Source organism: Hyaena hyaena, unplaced genomic scaffold (assembly GCF_003009895.1).
Source record: "Hyaena hyaena isolate Hyena2069 unplaced genomic scaffold, ASM300989v1 scaffold_97, whole genome shotgun sequence".
Lineage (NCBI taxonomy): Eukaryota > Metazoa > Chordata > Mammalia > Carnivora > Hyaenidae > Hyaena > Hyaena hyaena.
In genome coordinates this window covers 2,566,093-2,585,961 of record NW_024080728.1, presented here as the reverse complement: position 1 = coordinate 2,585,961, position 19,869 = coordinate 2,566,093, and the positions used below count along the sequence as shown (strand labels likewise).

The window sequence follows — 19,869 nt, the reverse complement described above, 5'->3', positions numbered from 1 at the left end:
TTCATGAGACCCAAGGCAGAAATCATATGGCTGATAATGTTATTAAGGACTGAATACAGGCCCTTATACAGGATTGGAGTCAACGAATTCTTTGAGGACTAATTTTATGTCATTTAGTACAAAGTCTTACTGAAACAGGTTTTTGCTCTCTGATTCAGGTGCCTGAAAATAGCATTCCTTTCTAAAGGGAAGGAAAATTCCACTGTGGCAATGCCTTCTTGATCACATGTAAGCACCAAACTGCTTTACAGAGCCTAATTTTCTGTCAGGTACTTTACAAGTTTTCAGTAGATACTAAGAAAATCATACAAGGGTAAAAAACAGTAAATCACACCACTGACCATCATTTAATTACTCCTTTTCCCCCCAAGCTGGATGAGTAGGGAAATAGGAGTGTTGGAGAAAGAGAACAGAGGTATGAGTACTGTTTGCCCAATGAAGCAGTACATTTCATACCCCTTTCTTTATCACAGAACTAAAAAATGCCATTGTGCTGGCATATCCTCCATGCCAGGGGTTCCTTGGAGGATTTAATAAAGTCACTCATACCAGGCCTCCTGCTTATCAGTCTGAAAGGACACATCAAAACACCTTGTCCTTAAAACCTCTTGGAGGTTCAAATGGAAGACAGTTAGACTTAACAAATCAACACACAGCTCCATATATTATAGAGCTTTAAAGGGGATGACGGTGGACGTGAGGGGCGTGATGGGGAAGAAGAACTCAGTGAAAATAGGAACAACTTGCTTAAAGATGCACAGGATGCAAACAGGCAAAGCAGAGGCATCTTGCCCCAAGCTTCATTCCCAGCTCCAGTTAGTTCTTAGCACAGGAGCACAGCCAGTGTCAGAAGAGCTAGACAAAACAGAACCCATACCTCATATCTGCTTTAAACAGTTCCTTTTTTCCAGTCCATTGATACCAATCTCACAGGACTAGAAGGTGGATTTCTGTAGCCACACTCTCTCCTGAAATCCCAATGCACTTGCAAAGCCATTTCCAACATCTCTGAGAACTAAAAAGTCGGGGATTATTGGTCCCATTCCAACTGGGTGTATACTGCATCAACATTTCATGTAATTATTGATACGGTTTAAGTCGACCACATTATCTCTGTTTTCTCTTTGTCAATCTTTTGTCCCTTTCTTTTTCCTATCCTGCCTTGTTACAGAATTGTCTTTAGAATATCTTTTCAATTTATCTATCGGCTTTTTGGTTGTATCCCTTGTCTTTTTGTAAAATTGCTCTAAAATTGCAGTATACATTCTCTCTTCGTCACAATCTGCTTACAATAGTGTACCACTCCATGTAAAATGAAGAAATCATACAACCATAGGAATATACACTTGTCATATATACTATATCTACATAGTCTTTGAAGTCTAAAGTACTATATTATAGCTTGGGGATTAAACAATTACAAGCATTTTTTTAATAGGCTTCACATCCAGCACAGAGCCCAACACATGGCTTGAACTCACAACTCTGAGATCAAGACCTGAGCTGAGATCAAGGCTCAGACAATTAACCAACTGAACTACCCAGGCACTCCAGTTACAATCATTTTTTTTAATTAGAGGAAGAAGTCTTTGTGTTTTTTTGTTTGTTTGTTTACCCATCTATTCATGGTATCTGATGCTCTTTTGCTTCCTGAGAATGGATTTCCATTTGTTGGCCTGTAGAACCTCCTTGGCCTTTTCTCAGTATGCAGGTCTACTAGTGATTATCTTAGTTTTCTTCTTAGTGGAAAATGTCTTTATTTCACCTTCATTCTTTAGGGATATTTTTGCTGAATAGAGAATTCTTGATTTAGAGTGTGTATTTCTTTTCTCCTGTAAGCCCATTAAAGATGTTGCCCTACTCACCCTCCTACACTGTTGGTGGGAATGTAAATTGGTGCAGCCCCTCTGGAAAACAGTGTGGAGATTCCTCAAAAAATTAACAATAGAACTCCCCTATGACCCAGCAATAGCATTGCTAGGAATTTACCCAAGGGATACAGGAGTGCTGATGCATAGAGGCACATGCACCCCAATGTTCATAGCAGCACTCTCAACAATAGCCAAAACATGGAAAGAGCCTAAGTGTCCATCAACATATGAATGGATCAAGAAGATGTGGTTTATCTATACCATGGAATACTACATGGCAATGAGAAACAATGAAATCTGGCCATGTGTAGCAACCTGGATGGACCTTGAGGGTGTTATGCTGAGCGAAATAAGTCAGGCAGAGAAGGACAAATATCATATGTTTGCACGTATAGGAGGATTAGGAGGAACTTAACGGAGGACCATGGGGGAGAAGAAGGGGGTAAATGGTGGGGGAGAGGGAGAGAGGCAAACCATGAGAGACTCTTGAATGATGAGAACAAACTGAGGACTGATGGGTGTAGGGGGGGGGGGAGGGGGAAGATGGGCATGGAGGAGGGCACTTGTGGGGATGAGCACTGGGTGTTATATGGAAACCAACTTGACAATAAACTATTTGTTAAAAAAAAAAAAAAAAAGATATTGCCCTACTGTCGTCTGGCCTTCATTGTTTCACTTAAGACATGAAGGTAATTCAAGTTGTTGTTGTCCTGTAAGCAATGTATACTTCTCTCTTTTTCATTATTATTTTCATCTTTTTGGGGGGAAAGGAGAGAAAAGGGAGGGAGTTTAAGATATATGCCTATGTATGCTTGGCCTTAAGGTAATCCTGCTTGGTGATCACTGAGCTTTCTGAATCTATAAACTTGTGTCATTCAACAAATTTCAGTTATCTTCAGCCATTATTTCTTCCTTTTATTTTTTTCTTTGCCCCATTCTGGGACTTCAGTGTGTTAGATACGGTCTCACAGGCCCTTGTAACTCCGTTTACCTTTTGTTTTCCATTTATTCTCTCTTCCTCAGACTGAATGATTCCTATTGTTCTTTAATTTCTTTCCCCGATATCTTCATTCTACCATAAAGCTCATCCAGTGAATTCTTTGATATTATAATTTTCAGGGCTAGATTATTATTACACCATTTTTACAATAATCAAATAATACTATTTCTCTATTGAGATTTCCTATCTTTTCCTACATTGTTAGTTTACCCCCCTCATGTCCCTGAGCATATTTCCAACAGCTACTTTAAAATCTTTGCTTGGGGCACCTGGGTGGCTCAGTCACTTAAGCATCCAACTTTGGCTCAGGTCATGACCTTGCAGTTCATGAGTTCGAGCCCTGCATCGGGCTCTGTGCTGACACCTCAGAGCCTGGAGCCTGCTTCTGATTTGTTGTCTTGCCCTCTCTCTACCCCTCCCCCACTTGTGCTCGCGCTCTCTCTCTCTCTCCAAAAATAAAAACATTAAAAAAAATTTTTTTTAACTTTGCTTGCTATTCTATCTTCTGGGTCATCTTGGAGTTGGTCCCTATTGCTTTTCATAATGAAATGAGTAATTTTAGATTTTGTCTTGGACGTCTTGAATGATAGGTTGTAGGAGTTCTGAATTGTGTAAAGTTTCTCTGAGTATCACTTTTTACTCAGACATTTAATCTGGATAAAAGAAAAATACAAAACACTGTCTCCCCTGAAGCAGGCAAGTCCAATTTCAGTTCAATTGTTTTAGTCTTACTAAAACTCACACATGACACAGGGTCCAGCTACAGATAGGAGATTTTATATACACAAATTGAGAGCTTTTATATATACAATTTTATACATGCATACATACAACAACTGATTCTTTCGGAGATTCCACTCTTTCCAGATGCTCACTGTCATCTCTGATTACGCAAGCCAATAAAAATCATGCTTTCAATCCAGTTTTATCCTTCCCGCATGGCATAATCTGAAGTCTGTCCTTAAGATAAACCTGTACAAATGAGAAACTCTCCCTTTGCCTGTTTATTCCTTCAAATGTCAACTTCTTCTCTAGTATCCACCTGCTTCTTCTTCCCTTAGTAAGGGTCTTATGGTTGCCCTATAGGTTCTAAAACCTCCTTATAGGACAACAGAGAAGACAGTCATGGAGTCACCAGACTCCTCTCATCAGATCAGAGACTGCCTCTGCATTAGATACATATGAATGCTAAAATCCCAGCTCCTTGGGATTTACTGGAGGGGACCATCAGACCATCCTATCTTGTCTTTTCTCAGGATAAGAATCCACTCCACACAGCCTCTAAAGGCTGTAACCCTTCCACATTGCCCATTCTATCCTCAGTGGCTTTAAATATTGGCAAGTTCTTCCTTATAGTTAACTGAAGTCTGCTACCCTTTATTATCACTGGCCAAATTCCAAATGTGAGCACCTAAGAGTGGGGACTATATCTTACCTGTATCTGCATCTCCAATGCCTAACACAAAGTAGACACTAATAGAAGTGATCAGTTAATTGATTAATGTCATTACAAACAACATTAGATACAAGTCTATACCTGCTTCATCATGGCAATTTCACAGCTACTTGTAGGGGCTATTATTTATTACATTCATCTGTCCTACAAAGTTTCCCTTCTCCAGTCTAAATGTCCTTTGGTTGTTTAATTACTCCCCATATGGTAGGATTTCTAGAATCCTCCTGACCTCCTAGACACACAACAACAGACCAAAGTCACTTAAAACTTCTCAGGAATTCATTCCTTCTCAAGACATAGAAACCCACAAAACAACATCACTCTACATTAAAAAGAAAAAGCCAAATAACCCATAAAATCTTAATTTTTCTCCACTCCATCAGAGGGCTGATGTTACAAGGCAAACAAGTAAACTAAATTCCTAAGTGTGACTTGTCCCTCTCCAAGGGGAGACAGGACACACAAACTATTTCATGTTTGGGAGAGCACAGGTTGAAAGGGCAGCCATCATAAAACTAAATAAAAAGAAAAACGCTGGAATTTTAACAAATTTGTAAATGTCACATGTGGGCTACCCCGAGACTTCAGAATTCCTGAGAGTCCCAGACACAAGGAGAGTCTTTACTCACTCATCAGCTTTTTCTACACTGCTTACAAAGAGATTAAGACCAAGAAAGAGACCTACGAGAATCCCCTACATTGTGTACAGGCATGAAATCCTACCCATTTCTCAGATCCTTCTCTCATTAACAAAACAAAACAAAAACAAAAAACAGAGAAGTCATAAGCCTCTGAAGAAGATCAGTCCCAAGTAAAGGTCACTGCCACTAAAAGAGAGCTAGATGCAAAACAGGTCTGCCTCTGGGGGAAGGGGGAGGAAAACACATTCAGTACAGCATCTTGCATATATAGAAAGCAGAGACCTGCTACCACTGGAAAAGGGACAGGAAATTCGCTCCTGCTCAAGAGTCCTTACCAATATGAGACAAAACAAAATTCATGTCTGGAACCTACGCCCACAGGACCTGCCTAAGACTGAACCTAGAGCATGAGAAGAAACCCTCCCCATTACCACAAGCTTCACAGTGAGTAAAAAAGCAAGAGTAGGCTAGCCTTCAAGGAGGGGAAAGGGCACAAAGATCCATTCTTTGATGTAGGCATGTACACCCGGTTAAAATTATGGATCGTGTGCAAACATGAGGAAAACTCCATTTCTCCAGATTCCCCCCTAAGCATAAGGTAGCAGGCAAGCCACCACTGGAGGAATTGGAGTCTGTCTTAAAACAAAAACTCAGATCCAGTTCAGTTACTGACTCAGCTACCCACACTAACATCCCAACAGACACGTCTCCATTTCCAGGTGTAAATACTACTTACCTCAGTCTCTACTGTTCTTCTACATACTTTGTCCAGCATTTCATCAAAAGTTATAGGACACACGAAAAGCAAGAAAAATAAAGTACTCTTGGTCAGAAGACGCAGTAGTCAACATTACCAGAACCAGAGGTGATTCGGGTGTTGGACCTAACAGGGGCTTAAGAGAACTATTACTAAATTTGATGGGGGTTTTTTGATATACAAGTAAAGATCATACATGAACAGATGGGTAATTTGCAGAAAAGAAAGCAAACTACTAACAAAAGTAGTAGTAAATGAAAATGCTGGAAATAAAAAACATGATACCAAAGAAGCGTTCCTTCAATAGATTTAGAAGAGTACACACAGCTGAGTAAGATTTATGAACTTGAACAGAGTAAATAACCCAACTAACAATGAAGAAAAAAGCTGAAAAATATAACAGAGCATCCAAGAGCTATGGGATGATCTCAAATAGTGTAACATATTTTTGGAATTCTGAAGTAAATGAAAGCAGAAAGCAAGGAGAAAAAAATGTTTTAAAATTGGCAAGAATTTTCCAAAACTAACAAAAACCACGGTTCAAAGAACCTAACAAATCCTCAAGTGGGATGGCGAGGGGGAAGAACATAGGCACATAATAGTAAAACTACTAGAAAACAAGTATAAAATGAAAATCTTGAAGGCAGTCAGAGAGAAAACATATATACAAAAGAACAAAGCTGAGAATGACATCTGAATTCTCAACAGAACACAAGGCAGAAGAAAATGGGATTGGATCATTTAAGTACTGAAAAAAAAACTAATGGGAATTTTGTACACAGTGAAAATACCTTCTAAGAATGATGGTAAGGTAAGAATGTTTTAGGTAAAGAAAAACAGAATTCACTGCCAGTATACCCATATTAAAAAGATGTTAAAGTTCTTCAGGCAAGTGTCTGGTACCAGAAGGAAATCTGGATCTATACAAAGAAAGTCCTTCAGATGCGATAAAAATGTGGGTAATATGACAAACATTTTCTTAATTTCATTCTCCTTAAAAGATAACTGGTTCTGCAAAATATATTTAAGTTTGCCAACAGATTAAGCTAAATAAATTTTAATAGAATATTTTAATTTTCCAATTACAGTAAGCAAATAGAAAAATACTTTTCCTGGTTTAAAAAAAGGGGGAGTAACTCCCATCTAAAGAAAACAAATTAACTGGGAGTTTAACACATGTAGAACATGTGAGACAACCATAAAATAAAGGATAGGAAGAAGGAAATAGAAGTATACCATTGTAAGATTCTTAAACTATACATAAGGTGGTGCATTATTTGAAAAGTAAACTGTAATAAGTTAAATATATTTATTATACACACTAATACAACCAAGAGAAAAATTTTATGAGAAAATATCTGTTTTTCTGGACATAAAACAGAATCATAAGTATATACAAACAATCTAAAAAGTAAGAAAAGAAACAAATGGAATAAATACAAAACTTAGAAAATGTTAGATTTAAAACTAACTATATCAATAAATTATATTAAATGTAAATGGCCTAAACATTCCAAGTGAAAACCAGAAATCATCAGACTGGATAGGAAAGAAATTCACTGTAAATATAAATACAGAGATATATTAAGAGTAAAAAGTAGAAATATGTACCACACAAAACCTGAAAGCTCTATAATACAAAGTAGGCTTTAGAACAAGGAGTATTTTCAGAAACAATCAATTCATCAAGAAAATGTAACAAATACAATGCATCTAAAAACGGAGTTCCAAAAACCATAAAACTGATACAAATGAAATTTTAAAAAAGCACAAATTTATTAGAGAACTTCAATATTCCTCTCTCAGTAATTTGTATAAACAGTATAATAAAAATTCAGTAAGGATATAGAAGGCTTGAACAACACTATAAACTAACTTGATTTAACTGACATTTACAAAAGACTCCAACAAGAGGAGGTTCCACATCCTCTTCAACAACCCATGGAATATTCACCAAAATAGACTATTTTCTGAGAAAATGTTTATAGCTGCTTTGTGCATAGTAGTCAAAAACTTTAAACTCAATCCAAACCCCAAATAAGTGGTAAATGTTATCAGTGTATCATGGTACAACCAGACAATGGAATACTATTCAGCAATAAAAAGAAATGAACTACTGATACATGCTACAACATCAATCAGTCTCAAAGCATTATGTGAAGTGAAAGAAGCACAAAGGCTGAATAATATACGATGCCATTTTTATAATATTTTAGGCAAAGGAAAACTTAGAGAAAAAAGTTGTATCAGTACAGATCAGGAGCTGGGGATAGGGAAAAAAACACTAAATGAAAACAGCGATGAAAGTATTCCATCTTGATCGTGTGGTGGCTACATGACTGCACATATTTGTCACAAATTATCTAACTATTCACTTAGGGAATTTAATGTGGGACGCCTGGGTGGCTCAGGTCCTGATCTCATGGCTCATTAGTTCAAGCCCCACATCAGGCTCTGTGCTGACAACCTACAGCCTCCTTTGGATTCTGTGTCTCCCTCTCTCTCTGTCCCTCCCCCACTCACACTTTCTCAAAAATAAATACTTAAAAAAGTTTTTAAGGGAATTTAATGTAAATTTTATCTCACTAATCTTTTTTTCAGAATTTCAATTTATTTTTTTAATACATACTATCACCCACAACAGAAAATAATACTAATATAATAAGCTGATAAGAATATACTCTTAATATGGTCAGATCAGCACTGGACTTGACTTACCTTCCTGGAAGACATTTTGAGGGACTATCTCATCCTATTGCCTCACACAGAATTTCATTAAGGTACCATCACAAGGTATAAAGGTTCCAACACTTACTTAGATCTCTTTTATGCCCAGAGACGAGAGATAAGAAATATTACAGATTTCAATAACATGAAAGCATATAGAAATTTATTTTCATATTTGGAATGGATAACCAGCATCTGGTTCTGAGTTGTCCTCCTTAGTGACAGTGAGCATTCAACAGGGAGTTCTGGAAAGCAGAAGACCATCTGGGGAGTTTTTGCTAAGAATAGGAATTATCCTTCATCACCTTGCGTTGATATCATATTGTTAAAATATTATGGGCTGTCCAGGTCAGAAGGACTCTAGTTAGCAGAGAAGAAGGCCTAGGCTGGGTCCTGGACTCCTGGGTCCAACCCAGGGTATTAAGATAAAAATAAGAGTTTCTCAGTCTTGGATTAGGAAGCCTCTCCCACATCTCTTCCTTGGGCGAAGCCAGGGATGTCACCAGGGGATGTCAGTACTGGACACTCATTGTTAAAGGTTAATCTGCAAAAATATTAAAATGCCATCCTGCTCTGAAGAGCAGTCTCTGGAAAAGTTCACAACGTTAGTACCAAACCCAAAATAACTTTCTTAATTACCCGGTAAGGGCTCCCGACAGGCCACCTCTAGAGAAACATTTGTCCTCTGAATGTTTTTTCTTTTAAATGCTATCTTTCACCACGGTGTTTATACTTGCCACAAAGATACAGTGTGATTAATGCAGGAAAAATAAATATGAAAAGCCTTACAATCAAATTAAGGAGGGCACTTGATAAAATGAGCCCTCTTCTTGTGAGTAATTTCAAAGAATAACTGTTTTTCATTATAACCTCAGCTCCCAGCAGGTCCTACATAAACTAAGCCAGCTGCAGTTCAAGAAAAAGGTCCAAAGGAGGACCCACTCAAAGTGTGGATAAATCACAATTGTGATCACAGACTAGGTTTCTATCTTTTTTATCCCCCTTAATAAATTGGGCTTGACCTGAAACTCTAAGAAAGTTAATTTAGAACAGCCAACTTTTTTTTTTTTTTTTTTTTTACATCACAGCTCACCTTTTTCTTTTCTTTTAAATTTAAACCATTATGACAAATGGAGATTTATTATATACCATAAACACATGTGGCTTGAGAACTGGTATTTAGTCTGGAAACTCAGATGGGGCAGCAGGCTGCTGGAGCAATCAGGAAATGCCACGTGACATTCTTGATAAAGATGAAACACACACATTCCACAGCACTTACTGTGGCCATTGTGGTTTTGGCCATTGTGTGGGCACCATGGACTCAGTGCAGGCTATGAAAGGAAAGCTGATTCAGTTAGGTCCCAGAGAAGTTCTGTCTGTCAGGCCACATTCACTCAAATCAGTGCTAAAATCTTTACAAAGGCAACTAGAACTTGTAGAGATGAGCAAAGACAGGCAGCTTCCCAAGACACTTCTCTAAGCTTGGCCTGCTCTCATCCTCTTTATCTCCTCCCAACACAAACCCTGAAAGTGGTTCATGTGTTTTGGTCCAGAGATACTCAATAATGCTGCACAGAATCATCCTGAAACATCAGGCTGGGTTCACTAATAAGTAAGTGAAATCTTCGCAGATGGTGGATTACGAACCTATTTCCCACCATGCTAAGACTAGTATGAGACTCTTAATCCCTCTCCCCTTCCTCCTGACCAGGCTGAAATGATGGGTTTCTCTCCAGTGGATCACTCATTCTTGCAGTTCCCCACTGGCAATAAGTACAAGGTGATTTACCAACTAAACAAGGTCCGCTGGGAGGGAACATTAACTTGTGGTTAAGGACATAAGCTTGGGAGTCAATCTTGGCTCCACCACTTCCCAAATTCTCTCAAACTCATGTTTTCCATTTTTAACATAGGACTACCAGTAAGTATCCCATAGGTCTGTTAGGAAGATTCAGTGAAATAATTTGTAAATCACAAATGGCCATAAGACATTATTAAAAATCTAGAGATTCTCAGGGCTCCTGGGTGGCTCAGTCAGTTAAGTGTCCAACTTCGGCTCAGGTAATGATCTCACGGTTCATGGGTTCGAGCCCCGCATTGGGCTCTGTGCTGACAGGTAGCTTGGAGCCTGGAGCCTGCTTCAGAATCTGTCTCTCTCTCTCTCTCTCTCTCTCTCTCTCTGACCCTCCCCTGCTCATGCTGTGTCTCTCTCTCAGAAATAAATAAAAACATTTAAAAAATTTTTTTTAATCTAGAGATTCTCTATCATAATATAATCAGCCACATAACAGTTCAATAGTAACTGATAGCTTTTGTTATTAATAAACTTTCCATATGTGTAGATCTTGTTCTAGAAGTACAATAAAGATTCCCTGAGCACAGAAACTCCCTATTTACTTTTCCTTTGCTTATTGTTCCCAGGCACAAACAACTTATTAATACTTAATGATCAATTCTATCAACCAGACAAAAAAATAAAAAACGTTATAAAAAAGAAACAAAAATACAAATAAAAAGGAAAATTAAAATCATCCTTGATCCCAACACCAGAAATAACCGGTTAATATTCTGATAGAGTTTTCCATTCCTTTTCTTATGTATACTCACTTTGATTTTTAAGTACAGTTGGGATCCAGAGTGCACCCCCAGTTTTTTAACCTACCTTTTTAACTTAAGAATAGATCAGGGGTACCTGGGTGGTTCAGTGGGTTAAGTGCCCAACTCTTCATTTCCGCTCAGGTCATGAACCCATGATCCATGAGTTTGGGCCCCACATCTGGTTCTCTGCCAACAACACAGAGCCTGCTTGGGATTCTGTCTCCCATTCTCTCTGCCCCCTCCCTCCCATGCTCTCTCTTAAAAATAAATGAACATTAAAAAAAAATAAGAAGAACAGTTCATGGATATTTTCCCCTACCATTAACTATTCAGAAGCATGACCTTTGAAGCCAACATGGTATGCCATCCAATGGCTATACTCCCCATTGCTCTTACCCACCATCTTCCCAATGAAGAAGACATGCAACACTAAAGCTCAGTAAGATCACTGAAACCAGAAAGTGTGTATGGAATTACTTGGCACTGGGCCTAATACTGATCAACAATAAATGTTCTCATTCTTCCTCTGTGTCTGATGGTCTTCAAAGAAATTTCATGAAAAGATTCTCACGTCCACCATGAAATAATGTGTTTCAGCATTTGAAAGAACTGAAGCCTAAGACCATCCTCATAAAGCTTCTGCTGTTTTTGTTTAGTCCCAGGACAAGCTTTAGGATCTTAAAAAATTCCACTCATTTTCATGACCACTACAAATGATCATCCTCCTTACCTATTTCTGTGTACTTCCAGAATCTAGAGGTCCCAGACTGGAAATTTTGCCACTCAATGTTTCCCTATTTCAGACAGGGATTTTCCTTCCCAATCAGACTTCAGATCCAAACCACAAAAGAAAACTTAAGAGTGTAAAAATATAGGACTTGGGGTCACAAGACCTGGCTTCTAGTCCCAACTCTGCCACTGGCTACCATTTTGAGTAAATAACCTCCCTTTCTGGGTCTCCATTTTTTCATCTGTAAAAGGGAAAACTTTGGCAAAACAGTCTCCAAATTCATTATGTCACCACCGGTAGGGCATAGACCAATTCATACATGGGTATTCACTTACTAAAATCTGGTTTAAGCTTCACACCAGTGCACAGGCGTTATCCTGTAACAGCAGTTCTGTCATCTGTCGCACTTAGGGAAGGAAACTGAGGTCTCCTAATTGGGTTTAAGCAATAAGCCCTAGTCATGCAATATAACCATCATCAGAACCCAGGTGCATGTCTAATGCCTGTGTCCACAACCAGGAAGCTCTGTACTTCTAAAACCCTTTTGGTTCTGGGTCCTCCAAGGTCTCAATGGCACTTGTTGATTGACTGGTTTTTGCCTCAATTCATGACGTTTTGCTGAGAGTTTTTGTCACTATGTCACTGTACTAAGCATTTTAGACCTGATGATTCTTTATTGGCGGGCCTATCCTGTGTGTTACAGATTGTTTAGCAGCATCCCCAGGCTCTATCCATCAGATGCCACTAGGATTCACCTTCCCAGGTATGATGATCAAATGTCTATGGGGAGAGGGGAAGGGACTGAACCCCTCCCCCCCACCCCCACTGAACCACTGCTATAAACAAAACACACTGAAAACACAGGAAAGGAAAAAGAACAAAGCATTTGACTTAAATCTTTATAAACAGTAAGAACAGAAAAGTCAAATAAATTATAAGATTACACACCCCTATTTATAAAAACCCAACTTATAAGTATGCCCTACATGATGACTCTACAGGTAGAACAGTGGTAAGGATTTATACTCTTGATTCAGTACCTGAAGTAGGGTTAGGGGCAATTCTTTTGCTGCTCAGATCATGGCAGAAAAGGGAGTTTCTCCCTTTCCAAGTTTTGGACAATGATGAAGAAACAAAGAAAAATGGTTTTCTAGCACCCTATAACCAGGTTAGGACCCTGAAGGTTTTTTCCCGTAGAATCAATGGTGAGGTTCTCAGGCTAGTCCACACAAGTTCACTTTCCCTAAGTGTTCTTTTGCAGAAGCAAATTCTGTGCAAGAGCCTAGAAACCTGCCAACATTTAAACCTCCATTTCCTACAAATATTAGTTCTAAATATGCACTACCCATTAGTAAGAAATTTGGGAAGTTAGAGACTAAACATAAGGAAAATAACCACCATGAAATCATTTATCTACTTTTTCTCCCCCTGTAAGTTCCCATTAGTAATAACCTGTTTCCTTTCTCTTAGGTTCTCCATCAAAACTTATCATGTGGGCATCACTTCTTAAATCAATCTATAGTTGAATTTTAGCGATTTTCCTGGCATTTCTTTTGAAGTTGATTCTTGGTGTGAAACTGTGTTTACAAAGGTGGGGTGAAAGACCCAAGCTTTAAATATGCTAGAAAGCACAAGCTACAGCATGGAAACATACTCAGGGACCCCTATATCAGAATTAGTAAGTTTCTGTCACCAACGGGAGTGAAAATCCAGAAGTGCTATAGATCATCAGGGACATTTCAGCTTACCATCATATTTTACAGACAAAATTACATTCCAGGACGGGGAAGAGGGGAGAAGCAAGAATAGGTGTAGGGAGGGAGGAAAAGCCACATAAAAGTTCTGAAATATATCAATGTCCAGAAATGGGAAAGGAAAAAAATAAAAAAAGAAACCTTTGGAGAATTTAAAAATACATGAAATAAAATATCTATCTTATTTCAGAATCCTGGAGTAAATAATCCTTCTGATGCCCCCACAGAGAGTCAAATCCAGCCAGCAAAACAAACACAAATACAAATAAATACTGGGCTGGTGAATTAGGAAAGGTACACAGAGGAATTCAAAAATAGGATGAAGATTTTGTTCAGAAATGGGATCCTTCCTCCCCACCCCAATTTTTTTTCTTGAAGTAAAATCCATTATTTTGAAAACACCATTTGAAATCCTAAAGAAATAGCAAACACAGTACTGTGGTATTCCAAAGTAATATCTCTTGTTTATAACCATATAAATTTAGCCCCTGGCACTACAGGGCTTATATAATAGAATAGAGTTATTTTAACAGCACCCTGTTAAAGAAGAAGCAAAATGTTCAGCTCATTTTCTCCAGTGGGAGGGACACATGGCCTCATGCAAGAAAGGCAACATGCCTAAGTCATTACCTCGGGAAAGCAATCCGTCAAAGCCGGGTCGCTCTGGCATGGCCAACACCACTGGCGAGATCACAGAGGCAGCCTCTGCTTGCAATTACCAGGGAAGGACCTTGGCTCTAGGCAGCCTGCTATCAATTACTGCCCTGGCCTCGCTGCTTGGACTTGTCAATTTCCCAGTGTCTTCTGTTTTGTAACAGTAAGAAAAAGGGCTCCTCCTGACTGATTCTTGGAAGTTTCTCATGTGTTGTGTCACTCCTTGGTGTCATTAACAATTCAATTAAAATTTCACAGCACACAGGCAGGCAGCACTGAGCAGGGGAGGGAAGTGGCCAGTAGTGGAGATTTCCAAAGAACCTGCAATGGGGCCACGTCGGTTGAAGTGAATCCCATCTTGAAATTTCTTTGAGTTCACCAGTCAGGCTTGCATGTGTCTCCCATCTGACACAATGCTGGCTGTCATCTTGGCAAGATGACATGTTTGATGTTCTCACCCCGCTGGGGGTGTAGTGATAGAAAGGAATTTCAGGCTGGCTAGAAACAAAATCTCCCGCATTATTTTACTAAAAGTGTTGGCTCCATAATGGATAATTGTAAATATCCATAATCGGCTCTACTAATCTACAGCGAGCTTTTTCTCCATTTGTTTTCCTTCCTTGGGTTCTCCTGTTTTCTTGCTTTTTCAGAGTGAGGCTGTCTCTAAGCATTTAGAGACTGAGTGTAAATCACAAATTCTTTAGGAAGGTGGATGACTTGGAAGGCTAAGTCAGGATGGCTGGAAACAAGAAAGACTCACCACTGTCATTATTAACTCTGTGAAAGTGCAAACATTCCTTTGTCCCACTGAATGACGGAGCTACACATGCTCACGTGCTTTTAAGCATCCCAAGGGTTTAGGGCAAAACCGGAAAAAAAAAAAAAAGTTTCAGGCTTAAGACTTCTGAGGCAGCTTTCTCTCTAACCCTCTCAATGAGTTTAGTCATGCAAGGAAAGATTCTTTAAAGTTACCAAAGACTTTGTTTAATGCCCAAGAAAATGCAGACTGTCAGCACCCTTTGTCAGGTTTTGGTGGCTTAAGTCCATTTCCCAATACACTGGTGACCCTCCACCCCTCATTCACTAGTTTCTTTTTGACATCAAGCGCTCGATAATTGTTTGATTTCCTTCTAGGTAAAAGGAGATTAAATGCCCAGCTGCAACAGCTGACACACAAAAGGGAAAATATAGTTTAACCACCATATTTATCAAGATAATTTTTTCTTCCACACACTGATTAATAACATTAGCCAACATCCCTTTTGGCTTGGGGGGAAAGGGGGTAGGGAGGGACATGTCCCCCCTCAAGAGTATCAGAAACAGGAGTTGACAGTTCAAGGCAAAAATGATTTGCATGTAAATTCTGATCAAAAGCAAGTCTGCACCCTGAAGTTGTCAAGTTTTGCTACCAATTTGACACTTAAATGGGCTATAGCAAAACTTGATTTAAACTGAAGAGGAAAAAAACATGGCAACTCAATTACCCCCTAGCAGATCGGATCTGGCAGCTGAGGTCAAACTTTTCACCCTGCCATTACATTTCTCAATACCTGATGCTTTAAACAAACACTATGTATTCCTCCTACAATCCTAGAGGAAAATGCATTTCTCAGGACTCCCTACTGTGCCCCAGATTAAAAAATAAAGTTTCACTTGTGTGGGATCTGGGGCCATTTTCTCCATGTAAATTTCTGTATAAATCAGGACTTAAGAGATGGCCTTTTACACTGGGAAAAATAGTCTCAGCCTTTAAAAAAAATAAAAACAAGAAGAAGAAGAAAGAAAGAAAGAAAAAGAAAAGAGAGGAAAAAAAAAAAAACTTTGCGGGGAAGATTTGTGGAGTACTAAAAGATGATTTAAAAACGAAAATTCCCATAGCATTAGAGGCAAAACATTGACCTGTTTTTAGTTTGCTTTTAATATATTTCATATTTGAGCTTCAGCTGAACAGCACATTAATTCAGCAGGGAGAAAAACAGCTAGCTAGTTCCAAATCAGCTCCAAATTTATGGAGGACAAAGTATCTCATAAGGTGCTGGGATGAAGACTCAAATGCAGGAAAGACCCAGTCTAATGATACGGCAGGCCTCTGGGGGTTCCATCCCACTCGAGTTAGGACACTGCAGTCTCCTGGGCTATTTAATCCCCCATGAGTTTTCATTTCTGCAATAATTTTTAAGCCAATAACTGTTTAAACTCTAAAAAGTGCCCCAAAGCAGTTCCAAAACTGTTTCCCTTTTTGTTGTTGTTATTTAGGTCTTATTTCCCTACGTTGGTTTTAACCTCTTTCTACAAAAGCAGGAATATAATGACTTTACAGTCACCATAATTTCTGGTACTCATACTGGGCAATGTGATAATGTGTAGGGAAAAGTCTTGCTTATTTAGCCAACAAATACATTGAGCATTTACTGGGTGCCAAGTACTGTGCTAAGCATGAAGGGCCCAAACATGAGTAAGAATTGCTTATGGCTAAAATGACAATCACATACACAACTAATTATGATAACATCCAGTAAGCATTGTGAAAGAGTAATATTGAAAGTATGAGATCAGATTTAACTGAAGGATCATTCTGAGGGAGTGAAAGTTTAAAATTCCCCTAGTGTCTGAAATTGTATCTATATTGGCATCTGGTGAATGGTGGAGCAAGAGGGCCAATAGGGAAATGAAATCTTTCTATGGGAATAAACAATGTGGAAATAGGAAAACCTACTTGGCCAGGCTCTAGGTAGATGAAGATACTATGAACAAGAAGTCTGCAGCTACACAGATAGGACAAGTGTGCAAAACCACATTCCTCTTATACCTGGCCCCCCTGGAAGCCTACCATGTCAACCCCCAAACTTGGAGCACTCCCACCATTGCTTTCTCTGAAATGCACTGACCTTTTTGCTGTTGCTCAAATACGCCAAGTTTGTTCTGGCCCAGGGCCTTTGTGTGTGCTGCTCCCCTCTGTCAGGCACCTTTGCATAGCTCAAGCCATCTGATCATTCAGCTCTTCGCTTAAATGTCACTTCTCAGGGCAATTTTCTCTAACATGTCTATCAGTCTACCTCCCATACACACTAACTCCTTACACTCTGCTTTGCTTTCTTCATAGCATATATGACTACCTGAAAATGTACTGTCTGTTTAGCTCTCTCGTCTTCCTAGGGTTGTAAACAACATGATGGTCAGGACTGTATCCCCAGTTCCTGGTATAATAATAAAGTATATAGTAAATATGTTAATACCCATTAACTCCCTGGTGCCATTAAGCTAATATCCCTGAATTCAGGCTGTAAAGAAAATTAAGGACCCAAACCATCATCACCACAGACCTTGACTTCTAGACCCTTACATCAAGAAAAAATAACAATGTAAGAAAGGATACAAATGAAGTTTTGAAATTCATATACAGTCAGAAGAGGGAAATTACCAACACACCAAAAAAGAAGAAAAAATAGCCATTTATCAGACAACTCCAAGATCCTTCTGAAAAATCTACATTTAACTTTTAACAGGTTCCCAGGCTTCCCACAAATCCCCACTCACAAGGGGAAACCATGTGAGAAGTTATGTTCTGCTTCTGAACATTTAAGCATTTTTATCAATATTATTTGCCAGTATAAATATTTTCCCCATAACTTTATATTTAAAATAGGAGTGCACCAAACCGGGACTTATAATGTGCAAAGGAAACAGTTCAGTCTGAGGTATTCATGACTTCAGTCACTCTCTCATAAAACAACAGATGAAATAAAATGTATGACATTCCCAAAGAGGGAGTTTCTCGTGTAATTCATCTTAAAATGCAATGTTCTGTCATCTCAAGTAACACTTACTGAAAGCAACCATCAATACTTTTTGTCAAAAGCCCGTACTCTGTGTAAAATGTTCCATCAATCTCTATTTACATAAAAGAAAAAACTTCCAGCGTGGTTCTAACACACAGTTGAGGAGTGTCTCCATCTCCGGTTTCCATGCTCTGGTGAAACATAATTTGACTGACACCAAAAAAATAAAGATGACCCTTAAAAAGGAAAACTTTTAGGAAGGGAGAAGCTACAAGGGGAAATACCTTACTTGGTTGGACACATGACCTATTGGAGAGATGTTCTTTAACCCTGAGACAGATTTTCTCTTAAAATAAAGAAGTTCCATTTTACCAGGAAATCCCCCAAGAAAGGTTTGATTCAACTATATGCAAGCAATACTTGCCAGCAACTAATGGAGAGATGGCACCCTGCTGATTCTAAATTTGAGTATGCAACCTGTACCACTCTATTTCAAGCCAGAATTTTTAGCTTTCAGTCCTGCAGAATGTGAGTATCACATGAGGCTACAAGAAGGTCATCGCCTGGGGATGTTTATAAAACACACAAATTAAGGTATTAGCCTTTCACCTTGAGGGTCCGAAGATCAAATCCCAGCTTAGGTAACAAAACAGAAAGTCTTTCCAGCAGTCTTTTTCTAATACGTGGTTGCTGAAAACATACAGACCCTTTCATCTGACCCACGCTGGCTCCAGCCTAGATGAGAAAGCTAAGAAATTTCAGGTCAAAGCCAAGAAGAACTACTCAATGCCCATCAGAGACATTGAACTTCACGCCCGGTGACCCTTTTTGCCATTCTTCTTCCTACCCCTAGGACTTGAAACGTCTAGGGTTGAGGATTACACAAGAAACAACAATGCCACATACATTTCTTTAATCACCAATGTAAGATCCATTAGAAAATCACTCAACCTTTCCTAATTATTCCTTGCAGTCATTACAGAGCATGCCTGAGCACCCAGCATGTGGAATGTATGGTGTAGAGCTGAGCAGGGTGGCCATAGACTACTTCAAGTAACACTGTGGAGCCTTGACCAAACCACTGTTCTCTTAGTCTCTGAAACTTGGTTTCTTCACCTATGAAATGAGCCAGCCTGGCTAGACCTGTGGTCTTCAAAGTGTGTTCTGCTATGTGCAGAGTTCTGCAAAGAGCCTCAAGGGTCTTTTGGAGGGGGAGAGCAAGACTGAGCAGACAGGTTCTAGGCTTCTGTTTTACACAGCAGCCTCATCATTATCTACTTTGTATCTAAGAGGCTAAGAAAGCTAAAGGCTTCTTTTGTAACCACATGCTTAGACCCCCATCAAGTCCTCTCCAGCTCTACTATTCTATGACCCTACACTATGGCAGAGCAGAAACAAACCTACACCTCACATCCATGAGACACACCAGACACTGGGTTGAAGAGGATGGAAAATAGAGTGTACCTTGGTAAGGTTCACTTGAGTGGTACGTGCAGCACCAATGTAAGCACAGTGAGCATTTTCAGAAGACAGAACCTAGGACTTGAGGGAGTTTGAAAAAGGGCATTTTACAGAGCCTGCAAACCAGATGAACAGCAAACAGCACAGAAACAGGGCCAGGGGATATGGGAAGCATAGGGTGTCCCTCTACAATAGAAGAGGAAAGGTAGAGAGGATAAAATGCAGAACCCTGCATGCCAGGCTGAGGATTCTAGGCTTCCTGGGTTCAAGATACACTCACCACTAGTCATGAATATAAATGCCCACTGAACAACCCTAGCTTACTTCAGTGCTTTTCATTCCATCTGCAAATCCCATACACATTTGTCCAGATCTTAATTTCTGTCCTCAAGGGCCTGGCTCAGGCTTCTTATGTTTGGTAGTCAATACAGGCTTCAA

General features: G+C 39.2%; 1 protein-coding gene across 7 annotated transcripts in view; it reads right to left on the bottom strand.

Annotated features, from left to right (window-relative positions):
* LRMDA (leucine rich melanocyte differentiation associated) overlaps window positions 1–19,869 on the bottom strand; it is a 1,037,699-nt gene that overhangs the window by 906,792 nt on the left and 111,038 nt on the right. For 2 of the 7 annotated variants that reach the window (XM_039235203.1, XM_039235207.1), the window contains exons 1-2: window positions 5,051–5,139; window positions 878–1,015 (exon numbers count right to left, since the gene is read on the bottom strand). The exons of 1 other annotated variant lie outside the window; for it this stretch is intronic. Coding sequence is in view for 3 of the 6 variants with exons in the window: in XM_039235207.1 (XP_039091138.1) it covers window positions 878–882 (5 nt within the window). In the remaining 3 variants the exon portion in view is untranslated. Of the gene's footprint in view, window positions 1–877; window positions 1,016–5,050; window positions 5,156–19,869 lie in introns of those variants that run through there. 4 more of the 7 variants (XM_039235199.1, XM_039235201.1, XM_039235204.1 and 1 more) reach the window with 2 other exon arrangements.